The sequence below is a fragment of the Sebastes umbrosus genome, chromosome 1 (assembly GCF_015220745.1).
Source record: "Sebastes umbrosus isolate fSebUmb1 chromosome 1, fSebUmb1.pri, whole genome shotgun sequence".
NCBI lineage: Eukaryota > Metazoa > Chordata > Actinopteri > Perciformes > Sebastidae > Sebastes > Sebastes umbrosus.
The window spans coordinates 10,449,834-10,472,001 of record NC_051269.1 but is presented as its reverse complement, the minus strand read 5'-3'; the positions used below and the strand labels follow the sequence as shown (position 1 = coordinate 10,472,001).

The 22,168-nt window shown below is 37.9% G+C and overlaps 2 protein-coding genes and 1 long non-coding RNA gene across 4 annotated transcripts; all 3 read left to right on the top strand.

The window, feature by feature from the left end:
• The first annotated feature begins 1 nt into the window (after position 1).
• On the top strand, positions 2–6,620 carry arl8ba (ADP-ribosylation factor-like 8Ba). The gene is made up of 7 exons (XM_037781680.1): positions 2–253; positions 3,437–3,517; positions 3,634–3,707; positions 3,831–3,924; positions 4,015–4,082; positions 4,567–4,637; positions 5,675–6,620. The coding sequence occupies exons 1-7, from the start codon at positions 131–133 to the stop codon at positions 5,722–5,724; spliced, it is 561 nt and encodes a 186-aa protein (XP_037637608.1). The 5' UTR covers positions 2–130; the 3' UTR covers positions 5,725–6,620.
• LOC119495328 lies at positions 267–2,894 on the top strand. Its single transcript, XR_005208449.1, has 2 exons — positions 267–877; positions 1,158–2,894. It is a non-coding gene; the product is annotated as an uncharacterized LOC119495328 (long non-coding RNA).
• Positions 6,621–9,617: 2,997 nt separating the features above from the next.
• On the top strand, positions 9,618–21,182 carry edem1 (ER degradation enhancer, mannosidase alpha-like 1). Of its 2 annotated transcripts, XR_005207506.1 has the most exons (13): positions 9,618–10,287; positions 14,075–14,147; positions 15,006–15,109; positions 15,359–15,530; positions 15,699–15,882; positions 16,066–16,240; positions 17,103–17,223; positions 17,317–17,487; positions 17,582–17,655; positions 18,047–18,143; positions 18,753–18,938; positions 19,980–20,304; positions 20,462–21,182. XR_005207506.1 is itself a non-coding variant. In XM_037774487.1 (12 exons), the coding sequence occupies exons 1-12, from the start codon at positions 9,797–9,799 to the stop codon at positions 20,067–20,069; spliced, it is 1,938 nt and encodes a 645-aa protein (XP_037630415.1). In that variant the 5' UTR covers positions 9,618–9,796; the 3' UTR covers positions 20,070–21,182. The 2 variants fall into 2 exon arrangements, 1 of the variants encoding a protein (XP_037630415.1); XM_037774487.1 differs by having other exon boundaries at positions 19,980–21,182.
• Positions 21,183–22,168: the final 986 nt, after the last annotated feature.

The window sequence follows — 22,168 nt, the reverse complement described above, 5'->3', positions numbered from 1 at the left end:
GTCTGGTCATATGACAGCTGCCTGCAGTCCCACTTCCCTTCCTCGCTGGAAAAACGCCACATCTGACAGACAGACAGACAGACAGACAGGGAGGTAGAAACACAGACCCAGCCACACACAGGACCTCAAGATGCTGGCTCTAGTGAACCGGCTGCTGGACTGGTTCAAGTCTCTGTTCTGGAAGGAGGAGATGGAGCTGACGCTGGTCGGCCTGCAGTACTCTGGGAAGACCACATTTGTAAACGTGATCGCTGTGAGTCTCCAGCTGCTAGCCAGCTTGCTAAGGGGCTAGGAGCTAATACTATTAGAGCTAATAATGGGATAAAGGTTAGGCTAACTGTGGCTGTGCTACAATGTCTGGGTTTAAGGGTTAACAAACTAAATAAGGTGACTCTGTTTTCACATCAGCATTCATAAAAAACAAGCTGAGACTGAGTCAGGATGTTGGACGGGTGTCAACAAGTCAGCTGAGCTCACTAGTCTGGGCTCCTTGGTGAAGCTAGTTGCTGTGTTGTGATTGTGTTAGCATGCTAAACCCAAACACAGCATACACATATTTGCCTTAGATTGTATTTCTACCAAACTGTGGGATCATTTTACACTGAGTTACACTGAAGTAAACTTAAAAAACATGTTGCAACAACACATAAACAGTTTAACATTACAAGACTGTGTTGTTGCAGGACACCTGTACAACAAGCTACAGGTGTCCTGCAAGTTGAAACTGACCTCCAACATTTGGTACAAAGAGGTAAAACTGCAGCTGGCTCACTGACAATGAGTACAAGGTCCTTTTAAACTTGCACATCTACACAAATACCTGTGCATTAGTTATTATTGGTGGCATAAACAAGTTAAATGTAGCATATAACAAGCAGTTTGATGATGCTTTCTGTTGTAACCATCTGACATGACTCATACAAGACTGTGTGTTGTTGCAGGACACCTGTACAAAAGTTACAGGTGTCCTGCAAGTTGAATCTGACCTCCAAGATTTTAGGAAACCTGGTACAAAGAGGTTAAAACTGCAGCTGGCTCACTGACAATGAGTACAGGACAGGGTCAGGTGTTTTTTAAAGTTGCACATCTACACAAATACCTGTGTATTAGTTATTATTGGTGGCATAAACAAGTTTACTGTAGCATATAACAAGCAGTTTGATGATGCTTTCTGTTGTAACCATCGGACATGACTCATACTGCAGCTTTAGATGATGCACATTGTGATAAAGTGACACACGCATTGATTGTATCTGTGACCTCCTGTGACTGAGGCTGGAGAGACATTTGTCTTGTGCAAAACTTTGTGCAACTTTGCAGGAATTTCTCAAAACTGGCGGTTAGTGGTGGAGCAATTTTTCATTGGCTAATCACAAGAGGGCAACTTTTTTTTGTTGTTGCAGCATATCGTGCAATGTTTTCACAGTTTCATGGCTTTGTTTGGAGTTGTGATGGCTCTCATGACATTTTGCACACATGCTCTTTCAGGTCAGCTCTCTCTCTCTCTCTGGTGACCAATCAAATTTCTCGTGAGACTATGGCAGTCTGCTCTGTTTGGTCAAGTTATTTTAATTTTCACAAGTAAAAAAAAAAAAAAAAAAAAGAAAAGCTTTTTCAACAGGATTTCAAGTTTTGGTTTAATTTGATACATATCTCCACTGGAGCTGAAACAAGTAATCAATTAGTTGATCAGCTTCTCCTTTGTGAGGGATTTTCTGCTTTTCTGTGTTTCATATCTTTATAAACTGAATATATTTATGTTTTGGTCACCTTGGGCTTTAGGAAAATGCCAGGCATTTTTCACAATTTTTAGACATTTAAAAGAACAAACCGCTAATCAACTAATCAAGAAAACAACTGGTATATTAAATGAAAATGAACATTATTGTTAAAGAAACACAGAGTTACGATGAAAATCTCAATAGCACAAGAAACTGGTGTAACCTTTACCAGGCAGGAGCTCTTATACTACCAGTGTTGATGTAAGCAAACCACTAGTGCATATGTCATTGTGCATTCATATTCAAGATAAGACAATGTCGTGACAGAAAAGTTCACAGTTTGTCAAATTGGATCTCAGTGTGCTGTGGGCATCAGATACCAGGCCTGGTGTCTGAGGAGGAAGTTGTTTTTTTTTGGGTTGGAACATAACCTAAATCTTCCTTCAAAAACACTAAAGAGATGAAAAACATGCTCCGCCAGCCAGTGACACAGAAGAGGGAGTGAATGGTTGCGTGGGTGGTTCCTCCTTCCTCAGTCATAAGACCGCTGCACCCATTTCCACTTAGCTTCATCAGGTGACTCCGGCAAGTCATGTGCTGTGAAATGTGCATTCAGCAGACAGTGCGGGTTTACGGAGGAGCGCAGGGAGTAGGAATAGACGCAGCTTGTGAGTTTTTTATGTTAAAGGGGAATGCCACAGATTGAGTGTGTTGAAAGTAGATTTTTTTTTCTTCCCACTTCAGTTTGCAGTAATAAGCACTCACAAAAGCCAGAACATGTGGAGATATAGTGATTGGCTTGTTTGTCATTTTGGTGTCAAATCATTTATTCAGTGTGTGTTTTTTTTAGTTTTAAGCGAACATTTAGTTGAGATACCAGCCGCTGTCTTTTCACAGGTTTGGACATACATATATATATTTTTATTTAACCTTTATTTAAGCAGGTAGTACTCATTGAGATTAAGAATCTCTTTTGCAAGAGAGACCTGGCCCAAGACAGCAGCATTTAAACAAACATTAAAGTTTTCAGACGCCACAACATAAAACAAATGCCAAATAAATACATAGCATAATATCATACAAAACACATTAAAATCAAGTGTTTGAAGCAAAACGTTAAAGTGAGAATAATCAGAAACACACACAGCTCCCGATTGACTCTGCTTCTAGGTCTTTCATTAATGTTTTAAATTCATCAAAAGTATGTATACACATAAACTACATTTTTAGAGTCTGTAACATTTTCCTTTTTTATAGTCCATTTAAATCTTAAATACAATATAGTGAGCTTATTACACTTCAATCTAAGCTACTAAAAGTATGTAAAACTGTAAAAAGTACAAGAGATCCCATGAGGCATGTCATAATTATATTACATTTGATCAAATGATTCCACAGAGCTGCACATATGACTCCTAATGTTTCCTTGTTGGGAACCTCCTTTATACTTTGATATGGATGCATGATACAGTTGAGTGATCAATTACACTGTTTCACTTTGTTCTGTCCTCTTACTGGGCTGGACACATACCCCTATTATGTAGTATGGCTATTTTGAATGCAGTCTCAATATAGTGTGGGACTAGTTTATTAATTGTGTACATATGCATACAGTATATGCCTATCCCACCCCACACATGCTTTAAACCATTTTCAACCATCAAAATTCATACAGTTTTATAAGAAATGACTTCTACGTATGTATTTCCTTTCAGTCTGGGCATTTCAGCGAAGACATGATCCCTACAGTCGGGTTCAACATGAGGAAGGTCACCAAAGGAAACGTCACCATCAAGGTATTTTAAGCCCTCTGCTTTTATCACAGTGTAACTGTAATTAATGACATGAAACCAGCACACTGGTTTCACAAGGAGGAATATCCCATGACGATGATGTGCCCTTTATTCTGTAGATCTGGGATATAGGAGGGCAGCCGAGGTTCAGGAGCATGTGGGAGCGGTACTGTCGGGGAGTTAATTCAATCGTGTGAGTAGCGATCGAGTTTCGATTTCTTAAGTTTGTCTGACGAACGAATGAGAGGAAACTGGACGCACTGTAAATGTATGTATAACACGTCTAACTAGTAGTTTTGGTGTTGCTCATTTTCAGGTACATGGTTGACGCAGCAGATCGAGAAAAGGTGGAGGCATCGAGAAATGAGCTTCATAATTTATTAGACAAACCTCAGTTGCAAGGAATTCCTGTAAGTGTCAGACATGCAAATCGGTGTGTGGGTTCTGTCATCGATTTTGTGCTGCCGTTGTCGATTTCAATTGTAATGTGTTTTTTTTAGGTTTTGGTACTCGGCAACAAAAGGGATCTCCCCAGCGCTCTAGATGAGAAGCAGCTCATTGAAAAAATGTAAGTATGAAATGTATTTAATTAGATTACAGCTGAATGCTCAGTTCTGTCTTTTTTTTCTGTACAGCAGTGCACTGCAGACTCTTTATGTCATGAAAATGACCCCATTTATTCCTTTTTAGAGGTTTACTGGAAGAATAATTTGGGATTTAATATTAAAATATTATTATTTTAAACTATGTCTGATCTATATGTATATACTTATATCTGTTTTTTTTTTTGGTCCCACATCAGTTGAACCACCTTTATGCTAATAACAGGTTAAAAAAAATCAGGACTATTTTCTCTTTAATTATTTTAATTTTTAGTAGTTTACTGTCAGGAGCTGGCTCCCTCTGCTGTCAGGTTAGAAGCATGTGCTGAGAGTTGTGTTCATGCACTGTCAGTGCACCACAAACTGCAGATGAGTGAGATTGATGATCAACCTGAATGCATACTTAGTCATATTTATTTGTTTGTTCATGCACTTTTTTGCCCTTCAAAGGAATCTGGCAGCTATTCAGGACAGAGAGATCTGCTGCTACTCCATTTCCTGCAAAGAGAAAGACAACATCGGTGAGTTGCAGATAATGACTCTAGGGGTTGGTTAGTACATTAATAATGTAGGAATTTACAACGCATTTATTTAGTTATTTAATTATTTTTAAATTAATTGATTAATTAGTTGTTGTTTTTTACTTTGGTTTGTTTAAGAACATCTGGTTTCATTGTAACCCTACACCTTTGTGTTCACTTGCAAAATAAGTGTGAGGGGACGGTCAGTGTATATTTTGGTCATTTGATTTTCCTTTCACAAAAGGATATTAAAATACAAAAAATTTGTGGTTGTTTGATTTTCATTTTAAAATACAAAAATTAAAATTGAAATACAAGGAGTTTTTCTTTATCAGGGTCAAAAAGGGATGAACTAAACTTAAAAAACGGGTTGATTTTCATTTTTAATTTAATTTTTCTTTTTTTTTTCTTACTTTTTAAATTAAAGTGCGATACAAGTGGGCAAAGTGAAAACAATTAGTGCATTACAAGAAACCTACAAATAGAGCAGTACAAAAAATAAAATCACTAGAAGACAGAAACGAAAAAATGCCCGCTTTTTTTTCATATTCTGTGACCGAAAGTTGCTCAAGAGCGCGTATGAGGACGGTGCTGTGTATGAGAGAAATGGGTCAGTACAGTTTTCGGAAAACTACGTACTGATCCATGTCCATCACTTTCAGTTACACAGCAGCACCGTTCTTTTTTTAAGTGATTTTATTTATTCTTTTTAGAAATAGAAAATGAAAATCAACCCGTTTTTTTAGCTTTGGTTCATCCCTTTTTGACCCTATTAAAGAAAAACGCCTTGTATTTTAATTTTTGTATTTTAAAATGAAAATCAAATAACCACAATTTTTTTGTAGTTCAATATCCTTTTGTGAAAGGAAAATCAAATGACCAAAACATACACTGACCGGAGAATCATTATGGCGAGCACTAGATATAATTATAATACTATTTTAATGGGGTTCTGTGTAGCTAAATCTGTACCAAAATTGTATGCCTGAATCATAAACCGATTCGCAGACTGACCCGGCATGTTTCTCTGATTCCAGACATTACACTTCAGTGGCTCATCCAGCACTCAAAATCCAGGAGGAGCTGAAAATGCAGAAGTTGTTTTCCAGCTGTGTTTGCCATGTTAATATCTTCTCCCCCCCCCCATCCCAACTCACTTCAACTCACATGCTGCTCTGTTCTGCTTGTGACACACGTACATTTCCCCTTTTCACCTTGTGGCTCCTTCACAAACCCTGAGAGTGCACTGCTAAAGATGTGATTCTGGTACCAAATTTAAGGTCTGTTATTGGCATTATTCGTCCTGTAAAGCTGTACTTTAACTTAGAGTTGGAACCTAAGTTCAGATCTACCCTTCACCATTTAGGCATTACCCGGTTGATCATACCCAGTGGTTTATAACGCTAATTGGGTATACAACATCACCCTCTTGCAGGAGGGTTGATTCTGTCAAACAGGTGTAAGTGTTCGTCACACGGTCAGATATGATGCCAGGAGATTGCTGATGTGGACATGCAGGTGTTTCCATTTCTGTCGAGCTGTACTCTGTGATTGTTTTTGATGACTGTCACCCTTCGCTTGATCAGGTTTTCTTCTTTCGAGGACACGTCTATTGTTTTAGAGAAACTGTGCATTTAAGTAAGTCAATTGACGCAGGTCTGTACAAATATCAAGCTAGTATGATTTTTACCGATGTGAGATGTGCGTGTATGAATATATGATTCTATTTAAAGTCTGAATGTACTAAAAGTAAAGCTGTACGGAGTTGTGTGGTTCATATTGGCCTCTTATTTGTAAGTAGCCTCGGTGGAATGATGTCGTTTGTGCTGCCTCGAAGCTGAGAGAGTGGCAGAAATCAAAGTGCCTTGTGCAATGTCTCTCACCTCTGAAGCAAAGCAGCGTGCGAGGTGTGCCTACCTGGGAAGAGTAAAAAAACACCACTTCAATATATTCAAAAAATAAAAAGGCATGCTTTTTAATTTAGACATTGTCCTGTTATTTGTACACCAACTTTTGAACTACATCACTGTATGGATGTATGGAGACTTTTTAGTGCACTAATTCTATTTCATGCAATCATTATGAGAATATATATATATACATTTTTTTTTTAATTGAACTGGTCTCTGAGGTCAGTTTTACAGAGTCAGTGTTGGAAAAAATATTCAAATACAACTAGTAGCTACACCACTATGTAAAAATTAGCACCACTGCTCAGGTTGAAGTTGGTTGGAGCTATGTAGAGGATTATATGGTGGCCCTGAGAGCTCATTCCATACATATGTATGCGTATGCATAGTCAATAGTATGTATGTGCGTACATGCCTGTATGTATGTATGTATGTATGTATATACTGTCCATCGACTAAAAGATTTAATCACGATTAAAGTGGCAGTAGGTAGTATATTTTTGGCATCATTGGGCAAAAATTCCACAATAACCTTTCAGCATATTGTAATACAAGTGTTCTGAGAGAAAACTAGACTTCTGCACCTCCTCATGGCTCCGTTTTCAGGCTTTAAGAAATCTAGCCCGTGACGGGAAACTTTGATCAATCACAGGTGATTTCAGAGAGAATGTGACCGGTACTTGTCATTCCTTCAAGCCATCTCAACCTGATCTCAACATGGCGGCTAGGTCACAAACTTTCTCATTTTACAGCTAAACCGTGCACTACAAGATGATTCTGACTAGACTTCTGCACCTCCTCATGGCTCTGTTTTCAGGCTTTAAAAGGAGAGAGTGTTCCTATTGGCTGTGCTTCGGTCATGTGACCGGAACTTGGCGTTCCTTCAACAGATTTTACAATGGCGGCGGCGTCACAAACTTTCTCATTTTACAGCTAAACCGTGCACTACAAGATGATTCTGAAAACATCTGAGCAGAGAAATAGGCATTACAGTAACATAATATTGATTCATATTTGATCAGCGCTGCCTAGTTTGACTGTTTGGTCGGAGTTTGCGAGTGATTGACAGCCGTCTCTCATAGACAGCAGATGGACATGTGTTACTGTCACGATATAGCGACCGTTTTATAAATATAATTTTTTTAATCATATTTGCTCCAATCTTGCCTACTTCAGCTTTAATCACAATATAATTATATTTATATTTATAATTATAATATTATCTGTTCAAAATGTACCTTAAAGGGAGATTTGTGAAGTATTTAATACTCTTGTCAACATGGGAGTGGACAAATATGCTGCTTTATGCAAATGCATGTATATATTTATTATTGGAAATCAATTAACACACAAAACAGACAGTATTCAAGGCACCTTCACATACTAGGGCAGGCTTTATAACTTTGACTCCTAACTATATACCAACAGTTTTTTTGTTTTTTTGTTTTTTTCATTGAACAAATTCAGATTTACAACAACATGGCTCATAGATCATTGCATTAGAGTAAAAGGACAAGGTGCATACAGAACATGAACAGATCAAATATGTAAAATTATACATGAAAATAATAACAAATTAAATCAAGGGCTAGGGCTGTACCTGTAATTCATATTCGTCTATTATACTAAGAAGTTTCAATGCATTTTGTTTTTCATGACTTTAAGGGCTTTCATTTAGGTTAAGATAAGATCAGATATTCCTTTATTAGTCCCGCAGTGGGGACATTTGCAGTGTACAGCAACAAAGGGGATAGTGCAAAAAACAAGATGCATCAGCTAACACAGTAAAAAAAAAGAGATAAACAAAGTGTAACAATATATGAACCATTTAAATAGAAGGAAGTATAAAAAATAGGAGCAGTATATACAGTATTGACAATAAACAGACTATTAATAAAATTGCACAAGTGGAAAATGATATGATGATATTGCACAGTGAGAATGAATGAATGAATGAATGAAAGACTTTATTTCAAACATAAAATAAATAAAACCAAATACAAAATAATAACAAACAAAACAAGAGTAATAGTGTCCAAAAAGGAGTAGGTAGAAGTAAACTTATATTTCCCTACCCCTTTCTCACTTCTCCTCTTTTAACTCATATATCATAGAATGATAATATAATATAATATATAAACTATCCCAGATGTATTTACCTCCCAAATGAAATATATGAACAGCATCCCAAGTTTATTTACAACCCACATATCCATCCTGACTTAAAAAGTAGATATAAACCAACCCTTAACACAACCCTTATCACAACTCTTCCTCAACCATATACCTCCCAAAAATATATTTTTTGTATAGCTTTTTAAATTGATTTGTATTTGTGCTCCGCTTCAACCCATCACCAAACCCATTCCACAAATCCACCCAACAGACTGAAATACACATACTCTTCTTTGTTGTACGAACACAATGCTTTTTAAAATTCAATTTTCCTCTTAAATTATAACCCCCCCTCCCTGTCACAAAACATTTTGTGAATATTGCCCGGAAGTGAATTATGTCTTGCTTTGAACATAATTATTGCGGTTTTAAATTTGACCAAATCCATGAATTTCAATGCATGTGACTTTAAATACAGTGTGTTCATGTGTTCCCTATATCCCACATTATTTACTATCCTGATTGCTCTCTTTTGTAGTATGCATAAAGGTTATAAGTTGCTTTTATAAGTGTTACCCAAAACTTCCACACAGTAATTCAGATATGGTGATACAAGTGAAGAATACAGAATGTATGAATGAATGAATGAATGAATGAATGAATGTATGAATGAATGAATGAATGAAATTCCACCTGAAATGAATGTAAGAAAGAAACTCTGAATGAAACACATTAAACTATATACCAACAGTAATATGGAAGTTTGATTTTAAAGCAGTGTGCCCCTGAACGCCTCACTCTTGGTGTCTGTTTCCTATTGGAGCAGAAGTTAAATTAACGACACGTCAGGACTGCCACGAAACGCAACCAAGAGATTGACAGCTCGGCGGCCAATCACAGGACGAGCCCGCTTCGTGTTTCCGCATGACGACACGATATAACGCCCAATCACAGCTCAGGATTGTGTGAGGGGGGCTGGTCTGTTGACAGGAAGCGTGTGGGGCGGAATCACCACGTCTGTCTCTCTCTGTGCTGCTTGTTGTAGTTTAGCCTGACTAACAAGAGGGTTTACCGTTCACGTTCACCTGTCGGACGTGTGTGGACTTAAACTATGCGTTTTAAGAGCGAGCAAATATGCAATGGAGGTCAATAGTGGTGGGTCTGGTGGTGCTGAGGCTGTCCCTCAGCTGTGTGCTGTGGCTAGCTTTCGGACTGGGACCCAACGTCAGCTGCTGGGGCTTCAACTTCCCTCTCAGCTTCAGTCTGCACAAACTAGACCTCATCTTCAGGGACGAGAAGGGCACAGACCCGAGGGGACAGTCCTGGTCTCACCGAGTCCACACGCAGAGACATGATGAAGAAGAGGAGGAGAGGAAGAGGAGCACCTGTTCAAAGGCTGCAGGAGAGGAGTCACACAGGAGGTCCTACCTGAGCTTCTTCGATGGCAACAAGGACGAGTACGTGAGGAGGTACAGCTCCTTTCCGGACGCACTCAAAGCCAAGATGAAGGACATGGCCAAAGACATGTTTTATTTCGGGTATGATAATTACATGAAATATGCCTTTCCTGAGGACGAGCTGAACCCCATCGCCTGTGAAGGGAGAGGACCAGACAAGCTGAACCCGTGAGTCATGCAGAGATGTCATCACTACACCTGTGCACCTGCAGCAGGTTCACGTTCATGTCTTCCATACAGGTGTATTATTAACCCTCCTGTTGTCTTACCGTCTGGTTTCACTGTTTATGAAGCATACAGTAGAAATTATCACCCAATTCTGTGTCACACCTTTTTGGCCAACTTCATTCCTAATCTTAACACAAGTTGTAGACATTTTTTTTTTTTTTGGGGGGAAATTAAAGTTAATAAACCTAATTTCTGTGAAATTATACAACATTTTTGAGTAAAAAAAGAAGAAATTATGAATTATTTTGACTATAGTTATCAGATGAACATAATGTTGATGGATTATCACTGGCTGGTTTATGTCAAAGTTTAATTAGAACATTGTTTTGGAAACCATTTCAATTTTTTTTTTAATGGCAGCAAATAATGACACCTGTGACCACAGATGCTATCAATTTGAATAGAATACCCAAAAATCGTAGTGTAGTGGTCAATGCATTTTTTTTTTGCAAAGACCATAGTAGGGAAACATCCATGTTATTTTTGGGGCAATTAGATCAAAGAAATCCCAATTTATGATATAATGAAGTTTGAAAACGGGTCAAAATTGACTCGAGGACAACAGGAGGGTTAATAGATTCAAGAGTTTTATTTGCCATTTGCACCTATAAGTACATTGGAATTCTGAGCAGTTTACACCCAGTCAGCTTTAAGAAAAGAAAAAAGGTAGAAAAGGCACAAGGTAATTACAGTACAAAATAAGTAGCACATTCAACTCAACACAATAAATAAATACATTATTAAAATATAAAACGCCCTCAGTGTAGTCAATAAAAAAACTAAACTACCCTCTGCATAGGAACGATACCCCCACAATACAAATATAAAGTATATATGCTCCATGACCATGTTAAAAGAACTTGTAATAGTTGTGCTGTTAGTGGTGGTGGTGGTTTCAGACGGTACACCATGCTGCTGCAGGACAGTTGCATCCTAACTGTCCTCTGCAGACTGTAACCTAAGATTTGCATGTACTTTGTAATCACATTAGCCTGTAGTGTAATCCTATACTGCTCTCTCAGTGCTGCCCACTGCTGCTCAGTCATGAACACCTTTGCATTGGACAGGTTAGTACAGGGGTCAGCAACCTTTACTATCAAAAGAGCCATTTTTAGGCAAAAAAAAAAAAAAAATCTGTCTGGAACCGCAAAATATTTGAGCATTGTAATGAATGTAACACAGTTTATAGTCTAAGTATATAGTATGTAAGTCTAATGCAGTGAAGGCCAAAGTGCAAATGTACTACAGAGTATTAGGGCCACATTGAGGGAAAAAAATTATGAAATGTCCAGAATAAAGTCATAACTTTCCGAGAAAAAAAAGTTGTAAGAAAATGAGAATAAAGTCATAACTTTGCGTAATATTACGAGAATAAAGTCATAATATTACGAGAAAAAAAGTCATATTACGAGAATAAAGTCATAACTTTCCGAGAAATTTTTTTTTAAGAAAACAAGAATAAAGTCACAACTTTGCAAGAAAAAAAGTCATATTACTAGAATAAAGTCATAACTCTACGAGAATAAAGTCATAACTTTACGAGAGAAAAAGTTGTAATATTACGAAAATAAAGTCAGAATATTACGAGAAAAAAAATAATAATACGTAAAATTATTACTTTATAATATTATGACTTTATTCTCATAATACTACGACTTTTTTTCTCATAAACCTATGACTTTATTCTCGAAATCTCAGATTTATTTTTTTGTGGCCCTAATACTCCATGGTACCATCATAGACCTACAGCAATGACAAATAAAAATGAAAATGTAAACAAAGAACAGTTATTCATTTCCATTTTTTAAAAATCCACAGGGAGCCACTGGAGAGGGGCTAAAGAGCCACATGTGGCTCCGGAGCTGCAGGTTGCAGACCCCTGGTATAGTTGGTCCCAAACTGGCATCCAGGTATCACTAAAGGGGTCGTGAAGGGGCTGCAGAGGGTTTCTGTCACATTAAGGGACTGTTAATTAATGTCTTCATCACTTCATTCATTTGAAATTACGATTATTAGACTTCATATGGAAATATGAAAGCTAATGAAGGTAGAGCAAATTAATCAGTTAATCTGCTGAATATTTAATCGGTTCATTGTTTGGTCTATTAAATGCCAGACAATAGTGAAACACTTTCCCAGAGTCCTAAGTTACATCTTCAAATTGCTTGTTTGGTACAACCAAAAGTCCAAAACCTAAGGATAATCTGTTTATTATCACAAAAGTCTAAGCAAATATTCAAATTTGACGAGCTGGAACCAGTAAATATTTGACATTTTGTTAAAAAATTATTTAGAATCAGGGCCGCAACTAACGATTATTTTTGATGAGAGGGTCGTACTGTAAAGGACAGAGGGTGTTGTATCCCGTACAGATTGTAAAGCCCCCTGAGTTAAATTTGTGATTTGTGCTACTGGGCTATACAAATAAAATTGACTTGACTTGATTAATCTGTCGATTAATTTATTAGTTATTTGGTCTATAAAATGTCAGAAAATGGTGAAAAATGTCGATCAGTGTTTCTCAAAGCCCAGGATGACGTCCTAAAATGTCTTGTTTTGTCCACAACTCAAAAGTTATTCAGTTTACTGTCATAGAGGAGAAAAGAAACCAGAAAGTATTCACATTTAAGAAGCTGGAATCAGAGAATTTAGACTTTTTTTCTTAAAAACTTACTCAAACCAATTAATCGATTATCAAAATAGTTGGCTATTAATTTAATAGTTGTCAAGTAATCTATTCATCGTTGCAGCTCTACTAGAGTGCTCTAGAATGATTAACTGATTATCCAATTACCTTGGTTAATAAAGCCCTCTCGGCTCTTAAAAACATCACGCCCAAGACAAAAAAAGAGAAGGAACTCAAGCAAGCATAAGAAGTATTTGCATACCCAAATACACAGTTTTTATGTTACGCTCAGGGGAGTAAAATGTCTAAAAGTATAACTGAAACACTGCATGTTATTCCCTTGTGCTGAACAATGAAACAGAAAAACGAGAATAACTCTGCAACATCTAATCAAAAGCTTCACTCCCTACACTCTTATCTTAGACTTTCAGGGTCAACTTTTTATCCACAAAGTGATACTAATTCAGTCAGAGTGTGTAATAGACAAAAATAAGAGACAACTGAGGTTTAGATATGTTAAATAGGCTAATGTTTCAGCAGAAGCACGTTTGACATGTCAAAAATGCCAAACATTCACTAGTTCCTGCTCCTGAGTTGTAAGTGTTTCCTGCTTTTCTATGTCACATTTAATAAGATATTGATTATATTTGGATTTTGGACAGTTGGTTGAGCAAAATTTTGTGACCATTTTTACTATTGTATAGACCAAATGATAAATCAATCAATAAAGAAAGTAATCGTCCGATGAATCGATAATGAAAACAATTGTTAGTTGCAGGTGGCCTGTACTAAGAACAACTATGTAATGAGGGAGAACAACCACCCTTTGTCTTCAGATCAGCTTTGGTGATTGTTTTCTCAAGTCGAGTCCTGATATCACAGTCAGACAATTCAAGAAGGAAACCCTCTCGCTAGTGGGAGGATGTAAATTATAATTAACATTTTTTTGATGTGGGGTTTTTCTGGTTCTGTCCATCCTGTAAGATTTATCTAAACACTCCACTTTGGTGTTGGATTTAAAAGATGCTCTCTGTTTTGTGATCTGTTAATTCTTTCACTGTCAACGACACCACTGAGTGTGTTTCACTGCTTTCATTTCAGGTCAAACATCAACATAAACGACGTCTTGGGGAACTACTCCCTTACACTGATTGACACCTTAGACACCCTACTGGTAAGTTACACAGAAATACAAAAATAGGATCTTTGCAGGATTGATTGTAATATTTACTCTCTGATTAGTATTGGCGATATTTAAATATGAGACTGGAAAGCAGCTTAATCCATTGTGTGAGGTATAAAATGTGAGTATTTTTCCCCATCACCTGTTTTGTAAAAAGCAGTGTTTTGTCCTACTTTCAGTGGCACAGTGGTTAGCACTTCCTGTATTGTAAGTTGTGTGTTTTCTGCCACAAACAAACCTTCCCCTGACATGCAGTCAGGTGGAGCAGAGTTTCTAAACTGCCTATAGGTGAAAGTAACTATGTCAGCCCTATAAATGAGAGTCCAGGATGTCTTCTAAGGAAGTGGTTCTCAAATTATTTCATGTCAAGGGCCCCTAAACTGACACAAATTAGACCACGGACCCCCATTTGATAAGAATTTCTCCCCCATCTGTTAGTAATTTTACTTTTAAATGTTTTATCACAGAAAGTGTATGAAACCCATGACCAAAATAGTCATACATTCTGTCATTGTGTTACTTATGGATGGAATTATAGTGAAATTAAATGATTCCTCTGTTTGCTGGGGACCCCTGAAAGCCCCTCATGGACCCCACTTTGAAAACCCCTTGTCCTAAAGCACCAAAATCATTTCCCTACATGAACATGCACTAGACTCTTTTATGAAGTTGTAACCGGATGGCTCAGATTATATATTATCAGAGCTTCTTTACAATGGTTTCTATCTATAATGATAGGAATAGAACTTGAGTAAAAACAACCAGGAAGCCATTCAGCAGTTATCATGTGACCAACTGAGCTTGTTGATACAGTACACCGTGGTTACATAACGTGGTGTTTCTCTACAGGTGCTCGGCAATGTGACAGAGTTCCAGAGAGCCGTCAAGCTGGTTATAGACACTGTATCTTTTGACAAGGACTCAACTGTACAAGTGTTTGAGGCCAACATCAGGTACATGGTTGCTGCTATTTTTACAGTCATACACAAGAAGAAACAGTTGCTGTAGATTCAAATCATTAAAACAAAACATGCACAGTAATCATGAGAGACAAAATCTTGATTGGGATCAGTATATGGTAACTTCTGTAGCCACCTATTTTTTCATAAATCATTTTTAATGCCTGCCAAACATGACAGATTGACTGACGGTTACCATGTGGTCCACCCCCCTCCAGTGTAATATTTCTCTATTCTTTGAAGGATCCTGGGAAGCCTTATCTCATCTCACATCCTGCTGACAGACCCGAAACATCCATTTGGCAAGATCGGCTTTGACGGTTACGATAATGAGCTGCTTCACTTGGCTCATGACTTGGCCGTCCGCTTACTGCCGGCCTTTGAGAACACCAGCACAGGCATTCCTTACCCCAGGGTGAGTAAGACTGTTAAAACGTATAGGTACATTTCACACGATCCCTGCTAATATACACCCAAGGTACTCTCTATTACCTAAAGTAGTTATCCTGTGACCGTCTACAAACCGTACTGTAAAGATTGAAATGTCACTCAGCATCTTTATTGCTTTGTATGTAAAATGCAGGTGAACCTGAAGACTGGCGTTCCTCCTGATAGCATCAATGAGACGTGTACTGCAGGAGCCGGTTCCCTGCTGGTGGAGTTTGGGATTTTGAGCCGCTTAATTGGAGATTCCACGTTTGAGTGGGTCGCCAGACGAGCCGTCAGAGCCTTGTGGAACCTAAGGAGCAACGAAACCGGTCTGTTGGGTACGTACAGCTGTGTAGTTACATAAAAAGACTAATTTTTCCTTTATTTCTTATCTGCTTTCTTGTTTTGTTTTTTATTTAAGCTTCTACCCCGCATGGTTAAGTCTACAACATGTAAATGATGCCTACAATTATCGTAAATTTAAAGCATTTTTCCTGTGATTTCTATCTGTGATTCTTTAGGAAATGTAGTTAATATCCAGACAGGCCAGTGGGTCAGCAAGCAGAGTGGTCTGGGAGCTGGTATGGACTCCTTCTATGAGTATCTGCTCAAATCGTACATCCTTTTTGGTGAAAAAGAGGACCACAGGATGTTCCAAGCTGCTTATGAGAGCATTCAGAACCACATGAGGAGAGGGTGAGTCCCACACTGAAGGAATGTGACACTGTGTGCACTTGGGTGACAGTAGGTGTGACTTCCGGCCCGTTCTCATTCCCAGGGCGTCAAATACCAACACACAAGGCACCCTTTAGCGCTGGTATTAGACACATTGGGCTTTCCATTAACAACAATGTAAACTCATTCGTGGCAACAGTAAACGCTCAGAGAAAGTGACCGTTGTAACGTAGTTTAAAGAGCGAAAAGACACACTAAGGGCAGGCGGGAGGGGTCCAACAACACTGTTCATTTTCGCATTACATTCAGCTGTTTGCTCATGTCCCATGTTCACGACGTTCAGTTTCATTTTCACTTTACAAACGCAGTAGTTTTAAGCCCAACCATGTAGTTTTTTCCTAAACTGGTTTTGTTGCCTGAACCTAAAGTGACGCCGAGGGGGCTTGACAAAGCAGCAGTATGTGACAAGTTGGGATGAGAACGTGTTGGAGCTTCACATGAGGGTGCACCTGAAACGGGAAACTATCTCAGTTATGTAAATGAATCTCTATCCAAGATTGGACAAACAAAAGAGGAAATGAAACTGCTGATGGTTTCCAGTATCGTTTGTCTTACAGGAGGATGAGGAAAGCTGAATTCTGAAGTGTTATGTCAACACTTTTTTCCACCTCAGCAACCACTGATAACTAGCCATTGAGCAAGGGACACAAGCTTCACTATCCTAGTTTAGCTGGCCAGTGACAAACAGCAGAATAATGCACTGTGTTTGCTTCTGTATGTGAATACAAAAAACATATTATTTGGATGTTGATGGAATAAAAGCAAACACGCTCAAGTAGCATGACATATTTGTGAACCCTCTTGTGCCTCTGTGTTTTTCCAGGAGAGAGTCGTGCAATGAAGGAGAGGGTGACCCGCCTCTTTATGTTAATGTGAACATGTTCAGTGGTGAAATAATGAACACCTGGATTGACTCCCTTCAGGCCTTCTTTCCTGGGCTACAGGTTAGATTGCACACTTTCAGCTACGACAGGTCTTATGTACGAGTGTAAAATATGTGTTCAACTAAAGCCAGGTGTTGCCACTCTGTGCACTAGGTGCTGAATGGGGATGTAGATAATGCAATTTGCCTGCACGCCTTCTACTATGCCATCTGGAAGCGCTTCGGCGCTTTGCCAGAGAGATACAACTGGCAGCTGCAGGCTCCCGATGTGCTCTTCTACCCCTTAAGACCAGAGCTGGTGGAGTCGACCTACCTGCTGTACCAGGTAACAGTACTGGCCTGTTGCAACACAGCAGCACTGGTGGTGCTGCTTTGTTATCTTTAACTCACAAGTTATTTTTTTTCTCCGTTTCCCACAGGCAACCAAAAATCCTTTCTATTTGCATGTTGGAATGGATATTCTTCTGAGCCTTGAGAAAAATGCCAAAGTCAGGTATGGAACATGTAATGTTATATATATATATATCTCTATATATATATATATATATCTCTCTATATATATATATATATATATATATATATCTCTATATATCTCTATATATATCTCTATATATATATATATATATAGAGATATAGAGATATATAGAGAGATATATATATCTATCTATCTATCTATCTATCTATCTATCTATCTATCTATCTATCTATCTATCTATCTATCTATCTATCTATCTATCTATCTATCTATCTATCTATCTATCTATCTATCTATCTATCTATATATATCTATATATCTATATATCTATATATATATATATATCCTTTTCTCAGAGTTTTACAATGCTTTGATACTTTAAACTGAGCTGAGTTGTGTCGTTTTGCAGATGTGGGTACGCCACTCTCCACCATGTCGTGGACAAATCCAAAGAGGATCGCATGGAGAGCTTCTTCCTCAGTGAGACATGCAAATACCTTTACCTGGTAAGTTACAGCCTGAGCCTGCCAGACATAGAGCTAGGTGATACAACAGAATGAATTGAGAGCATATTATGATGCTAGATATGTTGTTAAGTTTTGATAATTGCAATTGAAGCTATTGCAATAGACAAAATGTTATATTTTCCTGGATTTAAAGACCAGAGTGCAGTTAACTAGTACAATCTTTTTCAACTAGACTGAGCAAAATATTCATTATAACCTCATTTATATATTCTTATATTTTGGATTATTGCTGCAATAAATGTACATGTTTTTATAGATAATATATATATATACGTTTTTCAATCAATGGATTAACTGTTAGAAAACAGTGATTTTTCCCAGAGCTCAAGGTAGCATCCTCAAATAGCTTTTTTTTTCTTCGAACCAGCAGTTGCAAACCCAGAGATATTTAATTTACAGTGATGATATAAAACGGATAAAAGCAGCAAATCCCAACATTTGACAAGCTGGAATAAAAAATCTAAATCAAAAATGTTATTTGATTTTGTTGTCTTCACCCAGCGTCCTCAGAATACAATGCAGGCCCACTTTTGGCTCAAATCTTTCTATACTGTCATGTAAACAAAAAATGTCTCTCTTGCATTGCAGCTGTTCGATGAGGACAACCCGCTTCACAAATCCGATAACAAGTACATCTTCACTACGGAGGGCCACGTCGTGCCTATAGACAAGCGCTTCAGGGAGAAACAGTGGAATGACTTGTTTCCTTGTGACGATGTAGTGCTGGCAGAACAAGAGACAAACAACCGGCCACAGCCGAGCAACACCAGCAATGTAAGGCTCTCATCCTCGCCCACCCCCCCGTTCACCTGTTCACATATGTAACTTATATTGTGATTTAAGGCGAGACACACCAGGAAAAAACATTGTTTTTCATGCACCGGTCAATTTTTAGATTTTGGGCTATTTTGCTTATTCTTTCTCTCTATTATTCTTTCACACTACTGGAAAGAAAATACACATTTAGGTGTTTATTTTACTAAAATTTTTCTGCTTGAATCTGTAGATTTCACTTAAATTCACCAAAAGCATTAGATAATGCCTCATTTACATATTTAATCATAACATTTCATAAAACTTGTGATACAAAAAACAATTGCCTTCATTTAAGTATTCAACTGGGGAAGTTTCATGGTGAATATCTAGCAGTTACATTTTTATACCCTATTCACCTGTAGTGTCTTCAAAATGTATGGAATTTTACAATCCATATCTTTTAAAGGCCGTTTTCTCACTCTGAGCCAGAAATCTCCACTTCAGCAGCATTTATACACCAAACTTTCCAGGTTCATTCCTACCTATATTCTGAAGGTTTCTACTGAGGGGGTTGTTCATATATCATTCATAGCCTGATTTATAGAATATTTTATTCCTAAAAACATGGTGAAAATTGATTTTTTTTTATGGCTGTTGACAGTATTTTCTGATTCATGGAATGACAAAAAAACTCTGTAAAAACCTTTGACTCTAATATGTCAACAAAATAAAATAATAATTTTGAACCTGGCTTTATCCAGTGTTCAGATTTCTGTTCTGGAAATGTATGCAAATGAGCACATATAAGATAATGCCTCATTTACATGTTTAAACATACATTTTCAGAATCCTTGTAATACAAAAAATAACTGTCTTAATGTCAGTAATGAACTGGGGAAGTTTCATGATATCTATTAGATACATTTTTACCCTATTCACCTGTAGAGTCTCCCGTTAAAAACTAATAAATCTTATCGTCTTAAATCTTAAAATATGTGTTATGATTTTGTGCATTTTCACCATCATATACTTTCTGTCTTTCTCCTCTCTCTCTAACAGTGCAACCGTATCCCAGAGGAGCGGCGCTACACTCTGCCATTGAAGAGTGTCTACATGAGGCAGATCGATCACATGGTGGGACTTTTCTGAGTAAGACGATGCATGTTGTGGCGTTGACATGAACAGGCCTTCAGTACAGCCCCTCCACCCCCCTCAGGTGCTGATGCAGTGAGGTTAAAAAAAGGATCCACTGTTGGTCAAAATCCTCGTCCCATCTGTCCCGTTGCTCAGGATCCAGACAGGAAACGGACACTAAAGGAAACCTGAGAAAGCAGCTTGATCACTTGCTGTATTACTTAAACGTGTGTGTGTGTGTGTGTGTGTGGTGGGCGAGCGAGCATGTGGTCAACAAAGGTGAACAACTTTTATGTGCTGGAAAACGAGGAGTGGTGCTTCATTTCTTTTTGCCTGGTGACAAATTGAGATTGAGCAAGTGGATTTTAGAATTACTGGTCTGTTTAAGGTGTTGGTTCAGGTATGAGTGTGTGTGTGTGTGTGAGTGATTGTGTGTGTGTGTATGCATATTTGAAATGACAGCTGAGCTGTGAATCATGATGTGTTTTTGGGAACAGTGCCATCTAGCCACGCATATGTACAATGTATAGCCTATGAAAACACTCACCTCTTAACACGATGATTAGTGCCTGTTTGCAGTAGATTCACTTGACTAGGTCAGTGCTTTTAAATAAGGGCTGCATGTTAATGACAGTGAGAGAGCGAGGCTCAGGACGTCTCGCTGTTTTATAAAGTGCCTTCAGTTTTTCTTGGTCTTTTTTCTCTGGATGCTGTATGGCGCATATTACTGGTGGACATCATTGTCAAGTATTGTTTTTGAAAGCCACTGTCGATATTGCACAATAGGTGTCATTCCATGTGTATGTACAGTTTTACACTGATTATGACATTCAGCTTTTTTCATTTTTTTTTTTTTTTTAGACAAGACGAAACAAGCCATAAAATGTATTTTTTAATGTTAATGAGTGAAAACATGTTCCATGATTGTTCTGTTGGACATATTAGTACACAGTTTGTTCTTATTTAGAGTAGATGGGAGTCACCATTTGTTGTTTCTCTGTCACATAATTGCACATCATCATACCTTTTTAATTATCATGTGGTGAGAACTCAGGGTTTAAAGGAAAAACAAAAAATCAATGAATGCTTTCATCAACAAATTAAACTTTCTTGAAATGTTGTTGCCTACAATGTCTTAGGATAGTCTTTATAGGTATCTTATCTATTGCAAATCTTCCATCTTCTGAGGTCAAAGAAGAACCGCACTGAACTGAAGCACAGTTGTACTGTGAATATTCATTATTGTTCCACACAGACAGAAAAACGTGTGATTGATTCATGTACAGCTCTACTGAGGTATCTCTTCTTTTACCAAAACATCCTGAGCGTCTGTAAAGTCCAGCAGAGCTTCACAGGCTGCGTGGCTCGATGACATCACAGCGTCGGCATCTTCTTTGGCTTATAGGGAGACAGCTGTTCAAATTGTGTTGCCTAAACAACTGCTCCAGGCCTGATAGGAAGGATATTTTAGAGTTTTTAAATTGGCTGTGAATTAGACGCAAAGATCGATACCACTTGATACCATTTTATTTTTGGGGCCTGTTTCACAAATCACAAATGGTGGGAGCGTCATGTCTCACAAATGTTTGCTCAGAAATTGCAGTTACAGTAAATACCCAAGTCCTTCAGGGCTCTGGCATGCTCATGCTCTAGTCAGAAGTATGGTGTTTTAATTCTATTATCAAAATGAATTGGATAATAAATCTGAAGCTACCCGCAGCAACTGGTTCGCTTAGCACAAAGAGAGGAAACGGGGAAACCGCTAGTTTAAAAACAAACAAGATATATAACGTGTTAATCAGCTTTAGAGATGACAGAGCCAGGCTAGCTGTTTACCTCTGTTTCCAGTCTTTGTGCTAAGCTAAGCTAACTGTAACCAGCTGCTGACACGAGTGTCGTATCGATCTCCTCATCTAACTTTCAGCAAGAACGCAAATAAGCATATTTCCCAAAATGTCATCTCATCTGTCTGAAATTATAGGTAAAGGCAGTTCAATTCTACATGAGTGGTTTCATAAAAGGAACCTAAAAACATTCTGTGAAATTAATAAAAAAAAACAGATTAACAGAATAAACAGATTATGAACAAGATATTGCTGTGTTGGTTTTTATTT

Excerpts from the sequence above, each read along its gene's own strand:
- arl8ba (XM_037781680.1), top strand. The coding sequence starts at position 131 with ATGCTGGCTCTAGTGAACCGGCTGCTGGACTGGTTCAAGTCTCTGTTC. Across the intron at positions 3,518-3,633 it reads AAGGAAACGTCACCATCAAG|ATCTGGGATATAGGAGGGCA; the intron begins GTATTTTAAGCC and ends TTTATTCTGTAG. Across the intron at positions 3,708-3,830 it reads CGGGGAGTTAATTCAATCGT|GTACATGGTTGACGCAGCAG; the intron begins GTGAGTAGCGAT and ends GCTCATTTTCAG.
- edem1 (XM_037774487.1), top strand. The coding sequence starts at position 9,797 with ATGCAATGGAGGTCAATAGTGGTGGGTCTGGTGGTGCTGAGGCTGTCC. Across the intron at positions 17,488-17,581 it reads CGACCTACCTGCTGTACCAG|GCAACCAAAAATCCTTTCTA; the intron begins GTAACAGTACTG and ends CGTTTCCCACAG. Across the intron at positions 18,144-18,752 it reads CATGCAAATACCTTTACCTG|CTGTTCGATGAGGACAACCC; the intron begins GTAAGTTACAGC and ends CTTGCATTGCAG.